Source organism: Microcebus murinus, chromosome 6 (genome assembly GCF_040939455.1).
Source record: "Microcebus murinus isolate Inina chromosome 6, M.murinus_Inina_mat1.0, whole genome shotgun sequence".
NCBI classification, from domain to species: domain Eukaryota; kingdom Metazoa; phylum Chordata; class Mammalia; order Primates; family Cheirogaleidae; genus Microcebus; species Microcebus murinus.
In genome coordinates this window covers 14,883,152-14,908,869 of record NC_134109.1, presented here as the reverse complement: position 1 = coordinate 14,908,869, position 25,718 = coordinate 14,883,152, and the positions used below count along the sequence as shown (strand labels likewise).

The following is a 25,718-nucleotide window of genomic DNA, read 5'->3' as shown; positions in this document are numbered from 1 at the left end:
AGTTTCCACCTCCTGTGGGACAGTTCTCCTAAAACATGAGATCTGGTCCCACACACCCAGCAGGGGCCGGGCCTGGGGCAGCTCCTAATGTACTCGGTTTCATTTCCCCAACCAAGCCGGCAGCTCCTTCGGATGCCCCTGTTTCTGTCCACAGGACTGCCACTGTCTTTGTGTGTGACACTGGATTTCATTAAAATGGTCACTATAGACAGTGGTAGAGGGAGCAGCTGAAGTTAAAGTCAGATAGCAAAATGCAGGGTATCTGACTGGTGTTTTCTGATTCCATGTCAGGCTGTAGCCACCGGGGAAGGAGGTGACTGGAGATTGGGGAAGTCTGGATTCTAAGAGATGATGAAGATCAGAATTAACCCAAGTCTTCTTTTAAAATTGCATTTCCTTATACATTTTTTAACTAAAGAGCATGTTCTCAGTGACCTCATGAAACCTGAGATGTCAGAAAAGCTGAGCAGCACCCCTTTACATTCACCTCTGACTGTAAGCAAAAGCAGCTAGCTGACTTCATTGTTGTAGTTACATAAATACCGTTACAATAACTCCGTGCAGAACAATAAAACAAATGATGCCAAGAATAAAGACACCCCCCTCCCAAACCAAAGGGCCCAGGGGCCGAATGAGGACAGAAGGCAATTAGGACTTAAGGGGGAATGTAGAGAGGTTTTCTTTTTTTCCCCCTTTTCTGTTATTACTAATTGTTTTTAATGGGTGTGCCTGAGGGCAAGAACCAGGAGATTCATGCATTAGGTGGATGCCCTCGTTTCCAAAGGGACAAAAGAGTCAGCTTGTGGAGCAGATTAGATGGAGGAAGCCAAAGAGCCCAGGGCTGCACAGTTGACCAATGGGGAGGCAGCGGGTGGGGAAGGCCCAGGCACAGACAGAGCCCGGCACCCACGTGCAGAACGGGAATGAACGCTTGGACTCCAGACCAGCGGCTGTGGCCACACACGCAAGTCCAGGGGTGACATCCCAGTTATATCCAAAAGGGAACGCCAGTGGGCTGGCACTGGGAACAGCAATCACGCAAAAGAGAGGAGTTTGGGAGAAAGCTCCTTTGAAGATTTCTGGAACTTTTCACCTGGCAAGGATTAATGAGGAGAAACCTGAGGCATGAAACATTAAAGGTCAAAAGACTTAGCTTTTAGAGAGCATTTGTGAGGTGCCAGGCACTACACTGGATGTTTTCACATTCACTGTCCTTTAACCTTCACAAAGATTCTGGGAAACACATCTCGTAGCCCCATTTTACAGACACTCAGACCTGAGGCCCAGGTTCAAAGAAGGAGCTGGTGTCCAGAGAGGGAGGATCCAACCCCAGCTTGACGTGGCACTAAATCCTGTGTCCTGTCACACGGCCACCTGTGTGCCTGCTGTATACAGATACTTTCAGAGTAAGGAGGATGGCTTGGGGTTTGTGAGTGGGGCGACTCGTCAAGGGAGCAGCCCTATTTATGAGGACTCAAAGGAGTCTGATATAAAGATATGAACAAACTCTCTTTCACATTTATGTGCAAATCCAACAGGATCTGCGCCCCTGTCTCTTGCCCCACCCCGAGAATTGCCCCAGCAAGGGGAAACGAGCACAAGGAAACCCCATTCGGAGGATTTTAGCCTTATTTTCCTAAGATTTGCAGTTTTATAAAATGTTGTAACAGGTAACCTTGACTGAGAATTTACCGTGGACTGTTCTATGTGCTTTATTAATATGAATTCACCAAATTCCCACGGAGAAGTTAAATCAATCGCCCAAGAAGCTAAGACAGGGTTTGTTTCCAGGTCGTCCAAATCTATAGTATACTATATTGCCTCCCTAGGATCCATGAGACCTTGAAATGTCGTCCTATTTGAGGATGGGGACCTTCAGCCAGGCTGCTACCACCCCCTGTCCCCTCCTTGGACCCACGGCAGTCACGGCCGGCTGAAGGCAACACTCTTCTCCACTGAGCACAGCTAAGCCACAAAAATCCATTTCCACCTATTTTTAGGGAAGTTGCTAGAATGGATCAGAGCTGGTACTCGACAGGGAGCCTCTGCCGTCCCTCAGCTCCAGTCCTTAATTTACAGGTGAGGAAAATGAAGCCCCAGAGATGCCATGTGGCTTGCTCAAGGTCACAAAGTTCACCAAGTAGCAGGCTTGAGACCAGAACCCAGACCCCCTGACTTGGAATCCAGGGCTCCTTCCAACAATATACCGAGCGCTGGCTCTTGAGCTTTGCATGGCACGAAATACAACCAACGTGAGATATCTCACACATCTCAGCAGTAAAAGTACATAGCAGAGTTATGGGAGCGCATTAGGGTTGTGGAGAGCGGGTGACACACAGTATTACTCCCAGGGAAGTCTGGACATGAAGCCCACAGAGAACATGGGAAACCAGCCTTCCCCAAAGCGAGTGATCTAACAACCATAACTGATTTTACACACGTTCTACAGATTGCACGCACATGTGTACACATGTAGGAACGACATACACCTAAGGGCAAAGGAGCAGGTTTCCTTTTCCCTGATTTTTTTTGGGGGGGTGGGGGAGGGGGACAGGTGGCAATACGACCTCGCTCTGTGCATTGAAAATACCTTTAAGGATTTCTTTCCATTGTGTGAGCTTGTCCAGTGGGTCGTCAGAAGTGAATGGAAATAAAAATCTGTTATGCATGTTACAGAATTTTTTAATTCTACCACTGCATCATAGGGCAACAAAGTGGATCATAATTAGGGGCCCCAATACTGGAGTGATGGAGAAAAGGATAGTGGAGGGAAGACCAGAAGGGCAGCAGGGCGTCAGGTCAGTAGCTGGGAAGGTTTGTAAAACCAGCGGCCTCATCAGTGCTGGTGGCGGTTGGGCTTCCTGGAGGAGGTGGCTCGAGCGGCCCTTTCCGAGAAGGGCTGGGACGAGTGGTCTGACCACAGAATGGGCTGGAAGAGGCCCTGGGCCTCCCCTGGCTATCTCCAGCCTAGCCCAATGCCGGGCACACACAGATGCATAATAAAGAGATGCTTGCAGGTGGGGTAGTGTAGGCAGGCCCAGGGAAGGCCTGCTCAGAGCAAGAGCTGGAAATAAAAGTGGGCCAACACGGTCAGCCGGCATAGAGTGGTAAAGGCAGCAGCGTCTCCCTGAACAAAACTCCACGGCGGGCTCTGAGACCACCAGGGCCTGTAAAGGCCAAGAGGGTAGAAGTGGAAGGAAAAATCGGCATGGCTTGTAGCAAATATTAATACAAGGCATGAAGCTAACAAGAGCAGAGATGCCTTAGTTGTACCAGGATGAAACCATCAGGACCAGAAGAAGGGTCAGACCAAGGGTGAGGAATGTCTTTAATTATGAATCACTGACTCATTAAAATAATTCATCCGAGGGTGATGTTTAAATAACATAACCTAAATTTAAGTTTGATGGGTGACTAGAATGTGGGAGAGGAGAGGAGGATAGGGAGTTTGGAAAAGGGAAAATATTAAAAAAAAAAAAGACTTCATTCATTAAGAAAATACAAGAGATTATTAAACTAAGTAAACAACAAAAAAATGCATTTCAAACACATAGAGACCGTAACACAGAGACGCAGATACATGTAGAAGGGACAGTTGGGGACACCTGTCAGCTGGCCACTCTTGCAGGGCTCTAAATAAGCCACCCTCTTCTGTTTGGACCCACCCTGCGTCCCCTCTGAACAATAAGCTTGTCCCCTCGTGATGCTCTGCTTGGTTTCCATTGTACAGGAACTGAAGTGCTCTCTAGCCTGCTGAAACTGTCTCTAGCCGCCTAAATGGCATTTAAAATAAATACTGTGAATTGATGAAATGGCCAATTATGTTAAGTACTCATGCCTGGTGTAATCCAAACCAAATCTTACCCCATTATCCTCAAAACTGAGAGGTGATTCAGCAGCCCCTCTCGCCAGTGATTCTGAACCAAAATACAGGCGCCGCACTCGAAGTCCAAGAAGGACCTCGAGTACTTGCAGTTAATTCTTGCAATTGGTTTTGTGCTGGAAAAAACAAGTGTACTACGTTTCCACTAGAAACCAAACAACTATTAGAACACACAAACTGGTTCCCCATTGTAACTATTATGTCATTTTGATTTCAACTTCATTGCAGGTTTTAACTTCCATTCTTTCCTCTCCAGAAACTGCATTATTCTTCTTAAACATGTCGTGGGGCACATCATGGCATTATCGACAGGTATCTGGGCAACACTCACATTCTGCACCTACCTCATCAAGTCTCTGCGGCAGTGCTCTCTGGGATGCCATGTGCCCTGGCTGTTCCCTTTTCTTGTGATGTCATTTATTTATTTATTTATTTTTCTATATCCACACACCCACATCTATCTGTTTTTCAAGGTCTTGCTCAAGTATGTGTTCTTCCAAGAAGTGACAGCCCCTCTGCTCCCACCCTCCCGACAAAAATAAGTCTCCTTCCTCTCTACTTCAGGGCACATCTGCTCATTTTCCCATCCCGTATCTTTATAGTCTCAATCCATAGGGCCACTCCACACAGCGAGTTTTCTGCCACCCTGGTTTAGGCAGTCCTGCTTGTGACCCATAACTCACGACCCATAACTCAGGCTGGCTTCTGCTGGTCAGTCCCCAGGCCCCCAGCATCCTAAAGAGGCTGCTGTGTCACCCCACATGACAAAACTGCTTTTCCCCTACTTCTAGGAATTGGGTTCTGTGGGGACAGGTATCCCAGTCCTACTTGCCCTCAGTCCAAATCCCTGAGGCTGGAATCTATGAATACAGTTCTTTCCCGATCTGATTATCTAGAAAAATTTCCTCCCACTTGCTATAGGGGAAAAGAAGAAATGTATCCACAATTTCCAGAAATGTAAAATACAAAGATTAGTAAGTGAGCGTAACTCAGGGACATTTTCTGCTACTTGATTCTAACCTTAACCTTCCACTAGCATGACCTTCTCTACATAGCCATATCTTTATTCTCAAAACTTTTGCTCTAGGGCCTTAGCAACTTCTGGATGGCCCAGTACAAACCAGCAGAAAAAGAACACAAAAATATTAATTAGAATGAACACCCATATAGTTCAAAAAAATCTCATCACAGCAGAAGTGTCTCAAGAACTCTATACAGATACAGCAAATGAAGAAACATCATGGAAAAGAATTAACGTTCACAAATCCCCGCCCACACTCCTAAGGTCTCGCCAAGATTCTTCTGATTTTCAAATGTACAAAAAAAAAAAAAAAATGAATGGTTATATTTAATTAGATGTAGATTCAGTAAGCATCTGAAATCTGTACTAGTTCAATTCCCCGTGCCTGGAGCAACGAGAGGAATTTTTAACCCTTTCAGGGAGAGCAGTCTACACAGAGACACGGTCTCACTCAACTTCAGGAACTTTATTGACATCGATATCTCCCTCATGTTTTTGCCCCACACAAACAAACAAAAAACCTGATATGCTTACAGCAAATCTTAGCTAATGTGGAACTGAATGAATGGAAATCCTAAAAGAAAAGGCTCTATAAAAATAAAATTCCTCTTCTCAAAATAATCCCAACCAGAATGATCTTCATATCACTGCTGTAGTTCTAGGAGAAACGGTGATGCACAGAACTTTGAAACTCACTTGAAAAGAACCCAAAGGCTGATTATAATCAGATTCCACTTACACTATATGAAGGGAGGGAGAACAGAACAGAATTTTTTAAATTAGGTATTAATTTTTGAGAGCAGAGGGAGTTCCTTTTATTTTCGTAAACATTTAGGATATCTACGATGGCTATTAAATTAGGATTAACCAAACTTGCCTGACGAAATTTCACCTGTACAAAACAAAAATGCAATGAAATTCTTAAGTTCCCAATTTCACAGGCTATTAAAAAGACACAATATGCAATTGTGTGGCCTATAAATCAACAACACAAATGTGATGACATCTCTCACAATTGTTTGAGCTACTCTGGAAACCTGAAGATAAATGTCTCTCTTCTCAACCATATTTATATTCTACTGCTTCACACACAGCCAGCCCTGGCGTGCACTTTTCAGGGAAAAAGGCTAAGTAGCTCTAAACCAACCAAAAGGCACTAAAATCCCTCACCATCAGCCCAGTATGGTTCTAAAGCTCTGAGTACAGCCAAATCCATCTGCTTTTGGCCCCAGGTGCCAGCCTGACTCTGAGCCAACCTACAGAGCCTGGAGGGGACAGAAAACTGGAAGACCCCCGGGAGCCAGTCAATTCCAGTTTACCTACAGAACAGATAACCAAGTCAGTGACAACCCAAAAGTGATTTCTAAAAGTATTTCAAATGCATCTTTTTACTATTTTTAACCATTTATTCTTCTTCAGCTTTGATCATTTCGAAAGAAACGTAATAGCAAAAATAGAGATCAAAGGCAATTTGAATTCCTTGGGCACAATGCATAGGGACGGCAGTACAAGGCAGCTGAACATGGGCTGGACAACAGCGAGGGTGTCACTGCAGATGGCACTTGTAGGGGTGACTGCACTCTGAGCCTCAGAACAAACCGGGGCCAACCCTCCAGGCACACGTGGACATCAAGGGACACAGCAAGGAATGCATGCACCTCCACGATGACAAAAGTGCCAGGACCTCCAAACCATCCTTTGTCCGCCCACGCATTTGAAATACGGAAAGGAGTTTGCTTTTATCAGCCCGGTTTATGCTACCGTCACGTCCTAATTGCCACGTAACTCCAATCTCACCAATGCAAGCCGATCACTTCTAGACTTTTCTTTTGACAGCAGGCCAGAGAAACGTTCCTTAGAGGCCTAGTTTCAGACTCACAACTCTCGGCAACCAAGAGACCCGAGTAGGAAGACATAAAGAGAAGTGGACAAACAGACCCTACCCACAACCATCACACTTCTCCAAAGAGCAACCACTCCTAAACAGGACAGAACTCAACTGGTTGACACCAAGCACAGAGGAGTTGGTGACAGGGGGGTGAGGGACAGGAGGAGGTGCTCCTAGAGACAGACCTACCTTGGAGGAGGGCTCCGTTTCTCTTGAAGAAGGTACTGCCCGGCCAGATGGGTGGACCTGATGTGCTGAAAGACAAGAGAAACTGACATTAGGGTGGGCTCCTTTGCACTCGCTCACCCTCAAAATGCCCTCACACCATTTCCCCACGTAGGAATTATTGACAGCTGCTGAAAATGTCTCTTTAAAAACCATCAGGTTGGTTTTATTACAAACAGGCTTCCTATTTCACAGTGCAGGACCTGTCCGTGTGTGAGCATTCTGACTACATGTCTTGATCCTGCTCACACCTGGGCACTGAAGTCACCTGTAGGTCACCTAAACAGAACAGCAAATTCCTACGGTTCAACGGCATAGCTTATACCTGAAGAATATTTGCTAACCTGTTCATAATTTCATAAATGTTTTTAAGTGACAAAGAACTCCTATCTGTGTCTTCTGGGACCAAGTGGTTTTTCTGACACTTCCTGGTACCACTTGTTACAAATGCGAACTTGCCTTTCTCGGCATTTCTACCACGAAATCCTTAATACACAGATATGACCTTGACCAACTTCCTCCTTCCCCCACTTCTCCTGTTTCGTATCCTGTTTTCAATTTCTTGGCTTAAAATGTTGCACTCCAGACCCTATAAAACATTTTGCAGCTATGTTACCACCCACAGTCTGGTAACAGGAGAGGCAAGAAAATAAGAAAGATCGATATATCACAAAGACACTTACTGCATCTACAAATGAGCATTTTCACTGTTTTAAGACATTCGGTGGAAAACTTTATAACCAAGCTAGTCTCAGTGAAACAACCTTAGAGTGGAAAAATAGGTTATTCTAAATCAAGGATTGGTTTAGATTAATGTTAGAATGCACTTAGTCAAAACTGTTAACTACATCCAGACCAAGAGGTAATAATATGAATTACTTACACCAAAATAGTATATGGCAAATGATAATTGGTTTAATGCATTACCAATCATCTTCAACACTAAAGAGATAAATAATTGGTCTCAGAAATACATTTGTAAGTTCGGCAGACAGACGCACAGACACACACAGACGCACACACACACACACACAGAGAAATCTGAAGGCTATACACTATGAATGCTTCATCAGTCAACCGGGGTCTCTAGTTATGTAGGACAGCGATACTGTTAGCAAGGAGAAATGCCAATGACACATTCTGCCAACTGGAATTTCATTACCAGAGGTACAAATAGTGTAGCAGGTGTGTCCCTACGGACACATTACATGATTGAGGAGGGAAGAAGAAAAGAGCTACAGCATAAAAATACCATTACGCATCAAAATAACAGCAAATGTGTTAGAATACACATACAGTGAACCTTGATGTTAATGCGGCTTTTTGTTTTGTTTTGGAGCCGCCTGACTAAAATCAAACTAGAATGATGCGTCTCAGCTACTGTTTTTTCCTGCAGCCCTGAATTCGCAGCCCTGGCAGGTGTGACCTCTGAGTGGCCAGGAGTTGCACAAGACAACAGAAGACCCGGCTGGGTCTCAGGATGACAACAGCAAGCAGACTGCTCCTCCATCTGATTCCTATCCTATTCCGTTTGGGGGCTTTTAAGGCTCAAAGTTGCATGAAGAATAATGTGCATTAAAATACTTGAGACTATCTTTTAACAATCCCAGCAAGCTCTCAGGATTTTACCATCTTATTTTTACAACAAAGCAGGAAACAGCAAGCCGGTGTTGCCAACACCAAATCACATGATTTATAAAGATATTTAAAAACTGAGGACTTCATTATGGAGGAGTTGGTGCTTCTAGAGAATTCAATAATTGAGTATTACTGCAGAAGCCTCAATATCCAGCTTACTTCCACCCAAATCTCCTCGTTATCCTGACCTTGATTTGGCTGAAAACTGAGTAGACACCAGGGATGGCGCAAATGTGAGGAAAGAACGTTGGGTAAATCCAGTGATTTAAATAAGGGAAATTCTCTGTATGATAGAAATCTACCTAAAGATTCCTACAACATCCTTCTAATGTACTTAAGTCGCTGATCGCTATTCTATAGTCACTCTGCGGAGCTGTGGGCCTCACCTCTCCAATAGTGGAGAGAGACATGGACAGGCCACCACCTTCTCTCGTCTGGTCCTCGTTATAACTGATGAATTGATTGTGGTCTCTCTTTCCAGCTCGATGTAGGCCAGTCCCTGCCGTGCTAACTGCAAAGCTTTTGGACTCTTCAGTCCCATATTCTTCGCTCTTCTTTGGGATGGTTCCTTAGAATGGTATCTTCTAACAGTTGGCAGATTCAAAGATTTATTAAGCGTCTATTGACAACTGCACTTGGCATTGAGAAAGACTTGGGGGGAAATTATAAACCATATTTTATGACTTCTAAGAACTTGCTTAACCACAGTAACTCAGAGAAGAGGCTAGAGCCCGAAGTCTCTGGGAGAGGAGCTGCAAACTACCTGTTCACGTGGCAAGCCAAGAAGAGGACAGAGTGGGGTACTCTGTACAGCCAGCCACATAAATGCCAGCAACTTATGGGAAATGGCCAAGAGGGCACCCTTATCCCTAACTGGGTGGGCTTTAATCACCCTACAATGGCGCTTGCATTGCTTGACACTGGGATCAAGTTACCATTTACTGAGCACAGTAACCAACACTCTTCCATGGGATCCTCCAGTTTTACGGAGTGGGCAGGGCAGAAACGACCTCCCCTGTTCTACAGATGAAGAGACAGAGGTCCCGAGAGGTGAAGGGACTTGCCCAAGGCCTCACACAAGACCAGACCAGGGCTTCTGGTGCCAGCCCCCTCCCACAGGGACACACACATCAATGGCCCCAATTTTGTTTCTAATCTAGACTAAGTTCTTCCCCATGGAAGAAGGCTATGGATGGCATTTTGCTAGGAATCTCCCCAAGGCAAAGTCCCAGGCTGGAGAAAGCAATCAGACTAACCATATGGGAAAGACGCACAGGCTCCTATTAGCAGAAGCAACACGACACCGGCACCACAAATGTCTCATTTCAATATTGCGATGACAAAATCCAATGACCTCCGGCGGCAGCAGCCAAACCAACTTTGTGACAAAGGGAGCAGACCAACAGGTGAAGAGGGCCTTGCCTGCCAGAAAGGCGGTTTGTGAACTGCCATTTGCGAACACCGGTCCAGATGACTGGCAAAGCCCAGCACTGAGTCCCCAGAGATGAGTGGTCCCTTCCCCTGCAGCACGCCGGGCACCTGCCAGAGACTCGCACGCCGCTGTCACGCCCTGGGCACCACGCTCCCAGCTGCACTGCCTCCTGCTCCCAAGGGGACACGCGAGTCAACAGGTCGCACAGCCCGAAGGTGGCTTTTGGCACAATGATGTGATCTGTCATGTGCTTTCCCTACACCCATAATCGCTGTGAGCCTTAATCATTGTGAGAACCAGCTGGATTGTAAACCTAGACCCTGGGAGGTTCTGGCAAGACCCACACCTGTGTTCACAAGCCTGCACTTTCTGTGGTTCTAACGAGAAGCAAATTAAGAAGAGTACTTTTTCCCCCCGAGAACCCAGCTGCCAAATGTGAAATGGAATATCTAAAAGAGAGAATAGGACGCCATAACACGGATGAAACTTGAAGGCATGCAGAGTGAAATAAACCAGCATAAAGAAGACAAATACCGCCTGATTCCGCTTACATGAGGCACCTGGAGCGGTCCAATTCCTAGAGACAGAGAGCAGAAGGGTGGCTGCCAGAGGCCGGGAGGTGGGGGGAAGTGGAGTTTAATGGGTGCAGAAGTTTGGTTTTGCAAGATGCAAAGAGTTCTGGGGGTTGGTTTTGCACAACCTTGTAAATGTACTTAACACTTATCTGAATTGCACACTTAAAAAATAGTTAAGATGGTACATTTTATGTGTATTTTAACCACACTTAACATTTTTTTTAATGTATAAAGAAAAGAGGGAGGTAGAGAAGGAAGGGAGGGAGGGAATGAGAGTGGGGGGCAGGAAGAAAGAAAGAAGGGAGACAGAGAATAGGAAGGACTCTGGAAGAAGTATGACTAGCCCCTCCTAATTTAGCACCCAGGGAGGGCAGGGCTGGGCCACGACTCCTTAAGCAACTGATCACAGATTCCCGTCATAGTCTTTAGCACTGGACACCAACAGCGATGGCAATCCCCTTGCATGTGTGACATCTGCCATCAGACTGTGTTCTCCCAGGAATAAAACAGAGCAGTTGTCAAGAAGGGGAATCCCGGAAAAAAAATCCTTGGAATTCTATTGTTTTACCATCTGACTGCAGCTAATCACCAGGAGATAAAAGAAAAACAAAGCTGATCTACGACACACCCTAACACCGACCCCTGGGTGAACAAGGCCAGTCGTTGACATTCAGAATGCAGCAACTGGAGCAAGCTGGACAGAGATGCGTGTGGGAAGGTTTCGAACTTCACAGAACATCACTCTCAGTTTGAGAAGCATCACTAAGAGCACAGATGAAAGTTCAGAGTACTCTGGGATGCTCTCGCCACTTTCATAACCTTCCAGATAAAAAACTTGAGCACCTTGATAAGGAAAAGGGATCTTAGTGGCCACCTGGTCCAATCCACAGTGTAGCAGAGAGAGCACAGAATTTAGACTCAGGAAATTTGTTCAAAACACAGACTGAAAATCTTTTAACTTGTCCAAGTCTCAATTCCATGCCTGTAAACTGGAGGCAAGTGATAGTACCTGGTGTGTGAAAATGAAACAAGATGACGGGTATGAAAAAGAAGATGCTCTGTAAGCTGCGGAAATCCCCACGGTAGTCTCGATTGCAAGAAAACTGCAGTTCAGAGAAGTTAAGCGACGGGCACAAAGCCACACAGCAACATGGCGGCAGTTCGCAGCTGAGTCCCACACTTCATCCTAGACATTGTCACTTGCTCTTTTCTCCATTCCTTGTTGGACAAGGTGACTGAACCTCTCATCTATCTTCCTCTTTTTTTTTAAGGATGGTTTGAGATCTTTGGTTTGAGGTGGCAGCTTTACAGATGCCACCTACTCTAAAGGAGGCTAAAAAAGGGCAACTCCACGTAAAATTCTGCACACACACAAACTGGCAAGCAATCAAGAGGCAGAAGAGATCAGGTGGAAACCTACCAGAACTGGCCCATTTCAGAGGCTGACAACCTTTGGGAAGGCATTACTGAAGTGATCAGACAACAACAATCTAGCTCCACAAAAACTGTAACTTAGAGAGTGACAAGATTGTTCTGAGGGCAATACATCAGTCACAGTAAGAAATGGAATCGCTCTGTCATCTCAGCCAAATGTTGAAACTGAAGACTCATCCTGATCTCAACAGGATCGGCCTGCAAATATGCCTTGTGCCCGTTGCCACTGAAGCCCTCGATGTGCTGGGGGCTGAAATGGCTTTCAGGATCTGCGACAGGTGGCAGCTGGACTGGGGCAAGATCTCTCATGTTATTGTAAACATACTGATGTTTCGTCATGTTCCACCAAGCATGCCATGAAGTTGGGGCTTCATTCCTCGAACATGTTTGAGAACTGCCACTGATCTGTGGCAGGGTTTCTTAACCTCAGCATTATCGACATTTTGGGCTGGGTAATTCTCGTACTGGGGTGCTGCCCTGTGCACGGTAGGATGTTCAGCAGCCTCCCTGGCCTCTACCCAGTAGATACCAGTGGCACCCACCTCACCAGCTGTGATGACCAAAAATGCCTCCAGATGTTGCTGTGCATCCACCAGGGGACAAAACTGCCCCCAAATGAGGGCCCAACGAAGCTGGCCCCATCTCTCCACTCCTCTGCCCACATCTGCACCTTCCTCCTTGAGTAACATCTCTATCGCCTTCCTTTTCTCCTGCAAACTTTTCTCCCTCCATCACCTCCTGTCTTCGCTCACCTCCCCCTTCCCAGGACTAACAGGTTCTTATCTTAAGCATCACCAAACATCAATTGGTGTCCAAGTGTTTCTCTCAGCTCCCATAGCTCTACCCTGTCTTCACACAGCCCAAGGGGTGGGGGCTGCAAGCCTGGTCTCTACTCCTTCATGGCACTGCCACAGTCATCTTCCTGTCAGGGGTCACTGGGGTCACCCAACCACCCAGCCATTCAAGGGTGCTGTGGTTTGCATGTGTCGCTTCCAAAATTCAGGTGTTGCCAATGTGACAGTACTAAGAGGTGGGGCCTTTAAGAGGTGATTAGGCCATGAATGGGATTGGGCGCCCTTATAAAGGAGCTTGAAGGAGGGCACCAACCCCTTCTGCCCTCTGCCACACGAGGACACAGCGTCCCTCTCCTCTGGAGGAGGCAGTGTTCCAGGCGCCATCTCAGAAGCAGACCTCACCAGGCAACGAACCTACTAGCACCTTGATCTGGGACTTCACAACCTCCAGAACCACGAGAGAGACATCTCTACTATTTATAAATTACCCAGGTAAGTTATAAACAATATACATTTTTATATAATGTTGTTACAGTAGCACAAACAGACTAAGATGGTAACTGCCCTTGATGGTGCTACCGCCCCTCTCCCCACCCCACTGCATGCCCTCCCTCCCACACCCATGTAAGAGGCTTAGCTCTCCCGAATGTATACACTTTCTATTACTTTTGACTGATCTCTTTACACAGCATTCTACTGTCAGACTCAACATACCCTCCTAGACTGCTCTGTTCCTGCACCCTCCTGACTGCACACTCTGCCAGCTCTCTGTCCAGTCTCAGTTGCAGGCGTTCTGAGAGTTTCAGCCCTTCCCTCCTTTCCACTCGCGCTCTCTTCCCAGGAGAGCCCATGGAAACTCTAGGCTTTCCATTTCTCTACCTCTAGCTGATCTTGTCTCCAGACTTTGGAATGCATCTCCTACTGGGTCCCCACATAATACTCAGCTGCCTCCTACGTCCCATCCGCTCAAACCAGGGGCAGCTTCCTGCCTCTGCTGGTCCCTGGGGTCCTTTCCAAATGGCCCTGGATTTGTCAGCATCTGCACTGGTTTCCCAGGGCTGCCATAACAAAGTATTACACAATGGGTGGTGCAAGCAGCAGAAATGTATCATCTCACAGTTTTGGAGGCCAGAAGTCTGAGATCAGAGTGTCAGCAGGGCTGCTTCCTTCCTTCAGAGACTGTGGGGAAGATCTGTCCCGGCCTCTGGTGGTCTGCTGGCCACCTCTGGCATTCCTTGGCATGTGGAAACATCACCCTGATATCTGCCTGTGTGTCCCCCAGAGCCCCAGCCTGCGTGTCAACAAAGCATCTCATTTTCCATGTGTCTTACATATTGAGTGTCCACGTAATTCTGCATTTGAAGAGTGTGCTGGCTACAAAAGTGTGGAAGCTTATAGGGCAGGGTTTTATGCCCATCGGAAACTCTCCCATTCATTCCTGGCATGTTCTTCCTGCCCTCCAATATGCCAGCTGACCTGGTCTCCAGAACATGCACGTTACCCTGCACGTTTCTCGGGTCCATCTGCGCCCGTTCTCTCCCTCCCTGCTTACAATGTGTTCTCTTCACCTGTTCCCATCCCATCCGTCCTTTAAAGTTCAATTCAAATCCCAGATCCCAGGGACACTTCAGCCACTTTCACCCTGCAACCTCTCCCTCCTCTGAATCCTTCTGGCAATTACCGTCCCTACAGCTCATTTGGGAATTAATTACACTCTGCGGTTTTTCCCATTCCAATGCTTTGTACCTCCTAATTCACCGTCCACAGGTATGTGTGTGTCTCACCTTACCATAGCAGACATCACGTGGGCAGAGGCCAATGGTGATTCCCCTCCTAAAACTTGGCCAAGCTCACTGAGCACAGAAGACAGTTGTCATGATTTACTCAGTGATTCTGAAAAATAGCAGGAATGCTACGTGCATGTCCCAAAGAGAATTATTTCAAACACTAAGGATTAAAAAAAAAAGTCTCTTCTGGACATAATTAAATCTTTTACAAAAGAACTAGCCTATGTAGTAACATACCTTCTCCCACTATCATCACCTCTAAGAAAAACTCAAAAATCTTTACAAATGGAAACAAAATTATAAATCTCATCATTGATGGTAAGTAATAGGTTAGGTAATTTGGATTACTCTTTTCTGTGATTTCTTGATTACTTAGGAATATATAAATAACTAGATAAGTACGTGTATATTTTTGATAGTACAGAATGCATGTTTGGGTATATACTGAAGAAATTCTGCTTAAAACCGTGGCAACAATTTTAGATGCATACAGCTCATGATACATCTCACCAACAGATGCAAAGGTGTTTATCATTATCTTTGTGCTACACAGTTTCTAATTTTACATATGAAAACCAAGGCATCATTCAGCATAAAGTACATTATTTGCATGATATATTTGCATTTGTAAAACACCCACATTTACTTTTACTGCTTAATGGGCCCTGGTTTAAATGGGCCACTCTATATAAATGGAGCACACTGGTTCTCAACTCAATGGTGCTGATAAGAAAACTACTCCTTTTAGATGCAAATGAACCTACTAATCACAATTAAAATGGTGGAGTAGAGGGAAGCGGAGCAGCTGTTCCAAGAGCTACAAGTCTAGTAGGGCCAGTTTGGTTCTAGCTGAATCCCTAGAGCAGCAGCCTGGGACTTCCCCAGAGGACATCTGCACAGTGGCCCCTGGGATAAACTCAGCATTTCCAAAGGGGCCAGGAGAAAGGAGCAACAGCTCCGGACTCTGGGCCAACCGTGCCAGTGTGGCCAGGCCTAGCCATGGTGTCCGTTATCCCACACACCTGTCCACAGGGCCAGATTTTAAGTGATCCAGTTCAAAAGACATATGTGGAGTAGTAGGAAGGAGAATTGCATTTGTAAAACTGACAGAGGAAAGCCAAGACACACACAGGAAAAGCTAAGTAACTGGTGAAGACATTATTACCCTGATTAATGCATGGGTAGCACAAGACACATTCCCTTATATGGCGCGGCCACTCTTAAAAACAGCATGGTGGCTCCTCAAAAAATTAAACATATGATCCCATAGTTCCATTTCTGGGTATATACATTCAAAAGAACTGAAAGCAGGGGCTCGAAGAGGTATTTGTACACCTATGTTTATGGAAATATTAATCTCAATACCCTAGAGGTGGAAGCAACCCAAGTGTTCCTCAATGGACGAATGGATAAACAAAATGTGGATACAGAACACATGCAAGGGAATATTATTCAGCCTTTAAACACAAGGAGATGCCAACATACACTAAAACATAGATGGACCTTGAGGACATTATGCTAAGAGCAATAACTAGTCACAAAAAGACAAATACTGTATGATCCCACTTATATGAGGTATCTAGGGCAGTGGTCCCCAACCTTTTGGCACCAGAGACGGGTATCATGGAAGACAATTTTTCTACAGTCCAGGGATGGAGGCTGGGGGGTGGCGGATGGTTTCGGGATGATTCAAGTGCATTACATTTATTGTGCAGTCAAACCTCTCTGCTGGTATAATCTGTATTTGCAGCCACTCCCCAGCACTAGTATCACCGCCTCAGCTCCACCTCAGATCATCAGGCATTAGATTCTCACAAAGAACACACAACTAGATCCCTCCCATGCACAGTTTACAGTAGGGTTCTCGTGCTCCTATGAGAATCTAATGCCCCTTGCTGATCTGACAGGAAGTGGAACTCCTGTCAGATCAGGAAGTGAACTCTGGTGGAGATGCAAGTGATTCCGGGGAGCGGCTGTAAATACAGATGAAGCTTCGCTTGCTCACCTGCTGCTCACCTCCTGCTGTGCGGCCCAGTTCCTAACAGGCCACCGACTGATCCTTGGCCTGGGGGTTGGAGAGCACAGATCTAGTGTAGTCAAACTCATAGAATGGTGGTTTCCAGGGGCTGGGGGCAGGGAGGGAATGGGGAGTGGTTGTTTAATGAGTACAGAGTTTTAGTTTTGCAAGATGAAAAAACTTCTGGAGTTGGATAGTGGTGATGACTGTACAATAATATAAATATACTTAATGCCACTCAACTATATGCTTACAAATGGTTGAGATGTTTTTTTTTCAAATATATTTTATCACAATTTAATAAACAAATAAATAATAGGCAGATAGATGGATAAACAGATAAACAGACATTCCCTAGTGGCCAGCCAGACAGTACACAGGGCAGGTAATGCCCTGTTCCTCCCCCTTCCAAGGGTCTGGAAATGAGGGCGGTTTGCCTACTCTCTTTTGTCTCACCCATCCATTCAGTGAAGAAATAAAACACAGCAACAAAGTGACAGTCCTGTCCTCTAATAATGGGACATGGATGGCAAATAGATAAAGGATTCTAGGATGTACAGAGGATGACACACAGCTCTGGATGCTGCTACAAGGCCACCGCCTTTGGATCCCTTTATTAGTATTAGTGAAAGAAACAAGATGCTAGAACCTTCTAGACAATGGTCCTCTTGTTGAGTAGAAACCATTGGCATCCTCTCATCCACCAAGCCTAACATGACTCCTTGACCTGGTCTGACTCTTCCCTGAGCCCCAGCAGTGCTGCCGTGGACTTGCATGCCACCTGTGCTGCCAGCTCTCCAGCTGCCTCCCCAAAAAACTACATCCTCCAAAGGTACCATATGCCTCAGGTGCTCAGCATAGAACCTTGTACCCAGTACATGCTCAATAAATGCTGGCTATGACAACAGCCCAGAGAGTCGCCCTTTAACATGCTCTCTTTGATGTACTCTTGGGGGGCTGAAACCTGCAGGCTTTGCTCCAGCCCATGGAATTTCTCCGTCTCGGCTTCATTCGCCCACAAATACAGAAGCCAAGTTCCCCAAGGAGCAGCCTGTGGGATGCTGGCAGGCCTCTGAGAGTGGGATGGCCAAAGGTGGCGTTGGGACAGCTCCTGTGTCTTCTCCTCTGGCCATGCTGGCCACAGAGGGGAACCGGGTCTGGACCAGCCTGGGCCAGAGGGAACTCTGAGACTGAGAAACTCCAGCCCCTGTCCCCTTCCCTTGGCAACGGTTTCATGGAGGTCTTGACAACAGTGCAAAAGGGCTCCAGTTTAACAGGTAGAACCAGTGGGGGACTCTAGATAATGCTAGTGTGGCTGACTGCTCTGATACAATGACAAAACCTCTATCCGAAATCCACTCCCTTCAATAGAAAATACCTGTTGAATAAAAATATCATTTCACCTTGAACTCAATCGCAGGTTTTGTAAATCTCTGGGCAATCTCCATCCCTCAGAACCAAGAAGGCTGGCAGCACTTGCATCTTCTGTCTCGTGACAACTGTGTCCTTTTGAGGTGGTGACAACCACACACTGCCCATCAGATCATGCTAATAACATCACTCAATCATTACTTCATGAACTAATGCAACTGTCATAATTGAGACCAAATAATAGAGACCAAATAATAGAGACAAAAGTCACTTATCTTTCAGGCTTTTAGAGATCAAGAGATGTAAATATTTAATCCAAGTTTTCGACACAGTCTGATTCCTGGTATTTCCTATGATGCTAAAAGCCAGTCACAGACCAGAAAATAACCTATTTGTGGGAAAGCTGTGATTGCCCTTGATTATTCATTTCCTCCCTCTGAGAGCCAGGCCCATCCCACAGCCCACTATGAAGATGGGAGACATAAATGCTGATTTTGGAAAGCTGATGACAGAGAGGGGGACACCTCTGTGTAAATGCTGTATCAGGAGGACCAAATCCAGGCAGCACTCAAACGCTGAAATTGTATGTAACAGTGTGGAAGTTTATTTTTTAAGAAAAAATATTTTTTTTCCTATGGTTTATTGGATCTATTTATGGTTGGCTTCAATGTGACAAAAAGCTATTTTAAATTTCCAAAAAGTAAATTACATCTGCCAAGGCAACAGACGACTGTGATTGGCATCTGCATATTTCTTTTTTCTTTTTTGTTTTTGAAACAGGGCCTTCCTCTGTTGCTTGGGCTGGAGTGGCATCATCACAGCTCACTACAGCCTCAAACTCCTGGGCTCAAGCCATTCTCCTGCCTCAGTTTCCCAAGTAGCTGGGACTATAGGTACGTGCCACCATGCCCCAGTAATTTTTTCTTTTTTTTGGTAGAGATGGGGTCTCGCTCTTGCTAAGGCTGGTCTCGAACTCCTGACCTCAAGCAATCCTCCCATCTTGGCAGCGTCAGCACCTTAACTATGTATTTGTCCTGATATTGCCGGCTAGGCATGCAGAGCTGGCCCTGCCCCAAAGACATTCCTTCTACTCCTTGCTTTCCATGTGATCTCTGGCCACCTCCCACCACCTGTGCCAAGCCATTGCTGGCTTATCACTCTCTCCTGTTCTCAAATTGTCCCATGTGTAATTGTCCCCCATATAATGTAACTCAGGAAGACCAAAAAGTATATGGTTAGGAAGCCTAAGTGCATTGGTCCTCTTCCAACGTCACACGGGCTGGGAGTCTGAGTAACTCACTCGTATACACCTGGTCCCTATATCCACATGATTCTTCTAGAAAATCTACAGAAACATCCATTCTTCTCCTTAAAGTACAATGAAGCAAATAATGTTGCTAAACTTCCACGATGGTATTAAAGAGAACATAATTTCAAAAGTAATTTCACTTCTTGGCCACATTTATAAACACATGGGGGTGTGTGGATTGAGCTTTACAACATGTGGCAGCACGCAGTGACTTCTCAGCACATTTCTCCCCGGGTATAAACAGACACATATGGTTGTGAGGGGTTTTTTGGTTTGTTTGTTTTGTATTTTCCTCTACTTCGAATTCCTATGGCATATAAGAATGACCACACAATTGAAGCTTTAAACACATGCAGGAAAACCTTAGTCTCCAAGCCTCTGGGGGAGCCTGATTTGTGTGGCCGGACCATGCTCCCTGGTGCCGAGTCCTGGTGCTGGCCACACACAGGCCGTGCTTCACAGAAAGCTCCTAAAGGATGGGACTCATTCTCCAAACCCACTTGCAGAGCCCGGCACCAAATGAGGTCTAAAAAGGCATTCACAGTATGCTGCTTCTCTTTTTTTTTTTTTTTAAGAGACAGGTTCTTACTCTTGCTCAGGCTGGTCTCGAACTCCTGAGCTCAAGCGATCCACCTGCCTCGAGTGCTAGGATTACAGGCGTGAGCCACTGCACAGGGCCAGTATGTTACTTCTATACCTTTCACCTTCCCCCTGTCCACTTCCACCCTCTTCAAAGGCAATGCTCAAAGGAGTCACATGCCACCCAGTTCTGGTACAGCCTTAGTCTTTCTGGAGAAGATATTTTATGTTTAGAGCACTTTTTGCTTGCATTAAACTGCTACCACTTCATAGACGACGCAGATGCACAGACTTTTGGTAGCAATGACTCCACTTTAATTTTTGTATAGTTGTGTGCTCAAAACTACTCCCACTCCCCTGTGGCCTATGTCACTTTCAAGTTCCTTAGCTCTAAATGATTGCCTTAAGCTCCAGTTTCATCTCCTACTGTCCTTTGTCTTATTGTTTTTTTGTTCTAACAATAAATATCAAGTCGCTCTGGTCCCTTGGAGATACCAGAATGCCACTTACCTGTCTTTGCTCACCCAGTTGCCCCTGCTAGGGATGTCCCTCTTTCCCTCACCCTCTTTGCAAACTCTCATGCATTCTTGAAAGTACTGCTGCTCCTGTCCTCCCGCCTCCCTCCATGCCCACAGCAGATCCTGTGTCTCTTACCGCTGTTTCCTTTACGTGCATCACACAGAATTGTAATTTATGTATTTAAGGAGCTAGCCTGTGAGCTCTCTGGGGACACTGTTTCGTTAGGCTGACATCCTCAGTATCTGGTATGGAGAAGGTATTCAACAAATACCTGCTGGAAAAACTAGCTCTATAAAGTATATAGAGCTGGTATCGTGATCCTCATTTTGCAGCTAAGAACACTTAATTCAGAAAGGTTAAGTCACTTATGAGGGTCGCATGGCTAGTAGGTGACTCATGCTCTCTCTACTGGGCCATGCTGCTTATATAACCAACCTCCCATTTCCTGTTGTCTGTCGAGTTTTACCATCTACAGAAAATAAAAGGAAAAGTGAAGGATGATAGTCACTTTAAAAGTTTAGAGGATGTTTCTGAGCATTTATACATTGCCTTCTTTTCAGAGTGGACATTTCGAAGGACAGTCCTGTAATTCACTATTATCAGTGCATCTAGTTTAACTCAGAGCCCGGGCAGCCAAGCGCTAAATTAACATTACTCTGTCTCTGCAAAGGTGATGGGGCTCTGAACAGGGACAAGATGCCTGTGTAACTTCGAAGAAGAGATTTACACACCCCTTTGTCTCCCACATAAATGGGCTCAAGAGCCGCAGCAGTGCATAAATGATCCTTTCTTTCCACTGTGGATAGTTGAAAGAAGCAGTTTTCGGCTTCTTGCCGGTGATCGCTCGGCTAAAAATAGCTTTGATGCTGTCACATGCAAACTTGAGCAGAACCTGAAAGCAGTTCCCCTTTTAGTTCTGAGCTGGTTCGACTTTGAAAGAGAGGCAGCTGTTAACACACTCCAGCATGTTTACATGATGCCGAAGTAATTCGGCTCGTAGTAAAAATACCACTGAAAAGGGAGAGGGCTGGGTTTGCAGCCTCTGCTGACAACACGTCCTTCTGCTGCGCTGGAGCCTCAGGAGGGGCGGGGGCCGGCAGGGAAAATCCAAAATGTCCCGCTCTCGAAGGGGAGACTGATTGTGAGCACAACTTCGGTGCAGACTGCAAAGCCAGAGCGATGCTGCTTCCCGAGAGGTGAGATTTCAGACTATGCCAGGGGTGGGGGGCAGAGAGGTGGGAGAAAGAAAAGCTTCCTGTGGAGAAGAGGTCATATAAATGGGGGTGCCTTCTTTATCCTGTTAAAAAGATCTAAGAGCTGTTTTCAGAAACCAAAGAGACAAAGAATGAAATACATTCAACATCTTGGCCATCCACGTGATGCCTTATATTGGCTCACTGGGCAACTGGATGATTCTGGATGTCTTCTGAAAACCAGGCCCCAAACTGAGGATCAGCCAGAATCCAGCCCTGGAAACCAGCGGAAACCTGGGCTCCTCCCCCCCAGCTCCCCGTCCCCCGTCTGGCCCCCTGTGAGACCCCTCTACCTTCTGCACAGACTTGGGGGTTAAGTGAGAAAATACACGACCAAGTGCCTGATGTAGTTAGTACGTGACGTCTAGTGGACAACGTCCTTTAAAAACATGTAACCAGAAGAGAGGATGCTGGCAATGATCTGGGGACAAGTTTGGGATACAGTGCAAGTCTCTTTAAAAAAATAAAAAAAGAATGCGCCCACCAAATAGCATTTTTTTTCTTCTTTCTTAATTCCATGTGTCCAAAGGATGACTCACACCATATTTGCTTATGAAATGAGAATTCATTTTATGAAGTTTTGTCCTAGAAAACTCACACTGAGGCTGGCTGATCTGGAGGGGGTGGCGGGAGGGCCCTGGCTGCAGCAGGACTTGTCACTGGGGCTGGGTGCTGTGCCCTGTACTCACGCTGGGAGGTGCGAACTGAGGTCAACTGCGGGGAACTGGTGGCTCCTGCATTTGCACCAGAGTCCTTACTTGGGACATTTCATGCAAGAGTTTCATATACATTTCACGGCCCATCATTTAACAAATCCCTCAGAGTCTTTTTAAGAAGACCTTGGGAAAACAACGGCTCTTATTAATTACATCACTGTCTGGGCCACGAGCTTCAGGGCCCTGAGCAGATGACATGTGACTCAAGTACAAGAGTGAGTAGGTTCTCCAAACACGCTGCAAATTTTAGCGGCACATCGATGTTACATTAGTACAGGAATTTATCGCCTAAGTTATACATATTTGAACAACAGAACAGACTTTATATATCGCTGTATCTTTAACACTCAGTTTTTGTTAACAAGACAAAAGAATTTACAGTTACTGCCAACAGCTTGTTGGCAGCTAATACATGATTAGCTGTTGCCTGGCAACCATGAAGCATGCTTCCTCCCAAATCAGGAAGAGCCGCTGCTAAATCTAGACTAATTACAAAATGGGACAAATATTGAAAAGCTTTATATTTCTGAAGGATCGGGGTGGGGGGGTCCTATTAAACAGATCTAACTAAATGTAATGCATATCTGTCTTCGGTTCACTGTTTCCGGTTATTTAGAACTATTTTAGAAAACTGGGTGTTTCTGCAACTTTCCTAACTTCCCTCAACATCATACTAAACAAAACCAGGCATTTCCAATTTGTAGAAGCATATCTTTTCCCTAATCCTCTAAGAATAAGAATGACAAGAATCACCTGAGAGACCTAAGCCCTTTAAAATATACCTATTTATATCTGCGAAGAAATTCTAAGGACATCACCACCATTTTCATAGCCCTGCCAGAGCTGTGTGGATATAAAGCTCAACAGCTTGACTCTCAGGTTTCTACCTGAGTTGGTGTTGGCAATTCACTCTATGTCTTTGCTTTTCTTTCTTTTTTTGAGACAGAGTCTCACTCTGTTGCCCGGGAGAGTGCTGTGGCGTCAGCCTAACAACTTACAGCAACCTCAAACTGCTGGGCAAAGCGATCCTCCTGCCTCAGCCTCGCGAGTAGCTGAGACTACAGGCATGCACCACCATGCCCGGATAATTTTTTCCATTTTTAGTAGAGACAGGGTCTGGCTCTTGCTCAGGCTGGTCTTGAACTCCTGAGCTCAAGTGATCCTCTCACCTCAACCTCCAAGAGGGCTAGGATTACAGGTGTGAAATTCACTCTATTTCAAGAGTCACTCAGTGTTGTCTGTGTGGAGAACAAGTCTAGAGTTTTTTCAGGGTCTCTAAAGCTGGCCTCCAGCTTATTGCTGGTGGCAAAGTCCTGAACAGACAAAGTTCTGATGTCTGGAAACTTTGCTTCATCCCCCAGAGGGGAGCTGGAGAAACAGAAGCGCTCAGAAGAGCTCAGAACACACACACACAGATTTGGACTACCTTTCCTTATGCAAGGTGCAGGAGTATTCTCCCCCAAAAGAAAAGACTTCAAGTGCAGAGGTAGGGTAGGGACTAGAAAAGGCTATGAACCAACTACTCTGCCCAGGAGCTGAGTGTGGCTTTTACATTATTAAATGGTTGACGGGAGGGGGAGAGAATCAAAAGAATAATATTTCATGACACGTGAAAACTGCATGAAATTCAAATTTCAGTCCCTGTAAATAAAGGTTTTTTGAAATACAACAAGCTCATTTCTTTACGCATATGTCCATTTTGTATCAAATATTTACTATTTGACCCTTTTCAGAAAAAGTACGCAGAAGCTTCAAGTGGAAGAAAGACTAGTGACATTTTAGTTTTTGAAAATGAAATTGATTTTGGATTAACTTTAAACACATCCAAAACAAAGCAAATGAGCCATTTCCCTCCAAATGGCCTGGCGCCTTGGTTACTCTTGAGTATGTGTTGTTCAGTGACTGCACTACCAAAATTTCCAGAAAACAGTCCCTGTGGAATGCTAATTTAATTATTATTTAATATAATAATCATTACTTGGAAGCTTTCTGATCTCAGCTCATGCAATCCTCCCTCCACCTCCGCACACAAAAACCCAAAATGTTTTTCTTAGATTTATTTCTTAGTTTTCTCCTCTTGTGTTGTTATTAATGGAACAAATCTAAAGAACTCATCAGATCGTCTATGTCAATCTACACCAATTTTTAAGTTGAAATGATTTTGATTATTAAAAACAAACTTGAGTAGTGTTTTCCAGTCTGAGAGGAACATGGAATCAATTATCTTTCATGGGTAAATAAGCCCGCCCACCAGATAATGCCAGACGCCCCGTGAACTTTGTTAGAAAAGTGCTGATCCAGATTAAAATCTGGACATGCTCTTGCTAAAGTCTGAAACCACCGCAGGTCTCTTTGTTTCTGCTAACCTCTCCCTTGGGTTCTGCATTTACCAAGCCACAGTGTTTCTTGAAGCGTACTGGCAGCCTGCACCTCTCCTTATCCTTGGGAGACACATGTTTTGCATCATATTACAACCCATAATTTTTGCATAACCATGATGAGGGTAAAACCATCTTTCCCAATTCCGCTGTCAATCAAAGCTTAGAAAAAGTGCCATTTCTTTAAGCCTTCCAGAATCACTCATAAATATATCCTAAAGCAATCTTCATTAATCAAAATTCTAAGCACATGCCAGACAAAAGTAACTTTTGGACACTCCGCACCAACGTTAGAAAGAGAAGAAAGATAGAAGGAATTGCAAAGGATGGAGAAACTAGGCTCTGATGACTTTGAACCACAAAGTCGTGGGTTTCATGACTTTGCCTGAAGTTAGACCTACCCTTGGAATTTCCAATTAGATAAAGCTAACAGATTTTCGTTTGCACTCAAGTCACCCTGAGTCAAATTTCCTCTCAATTGCAAAGATGACTACCAACCGAGCACTGATAATTCACAAACAGAGACTAAGCTAAAGACGACCTCTCCCACCGCCTTCATGGAAATGGTCTCCCATGCAAATGGAAGCATTATAGACAAGGCTGAAGACAGAAATGGTGCCTCCATTTAAGAAAAGTACCTGCTGGCCCTAGAACACCATCTGCACCATTATTAACTGCTAGTAAAAGGATCTGACCTATTCTTATTTGGGGCTGGATGGCCTATCAATGTCTATACTTGGTGACCGTTTAGTTAATATCTAGCTGTCAAGAGAAACCCTAACACCTTATATCTTAAAAAAAAAAAAATAGGGTGTATGGTAAGAGTGGGGTCCTAGCAAAAGACCAGACAGAAACAGAACAGACTAGTCTAGAAATAGAACAAAGTATTGATGTGAAAC

The 25,718-nt window shown here is 45.3% G+C and overlaps 1 protein-coding gene across 8 annotated transcripts in view; it reads right to left on the bottom strand.

Annotated features, from left to right (window-relative positions):
* Positions 1-25,718, bottom strand: part of FOXN3 (forkhead box N3) — a 379,439-nt gene that overhangs the window by 107,892 nt on the left and 245,829 nt on the right. For all 8 annotated transcript variants that reach the window (XM_076003781.1, XM_076003778.1, XM_012773976.3 and 5 more), the window contains one exon: positions 6,982-7,046. In XM_076003781.1, coding sequence (XP_075859896.1) covers positions 6,982-7,046 — 65 coding nt within the window. The remainder of the gene's footprint in view (positions 1-6,981; positions 7,047-25,718) is intronic.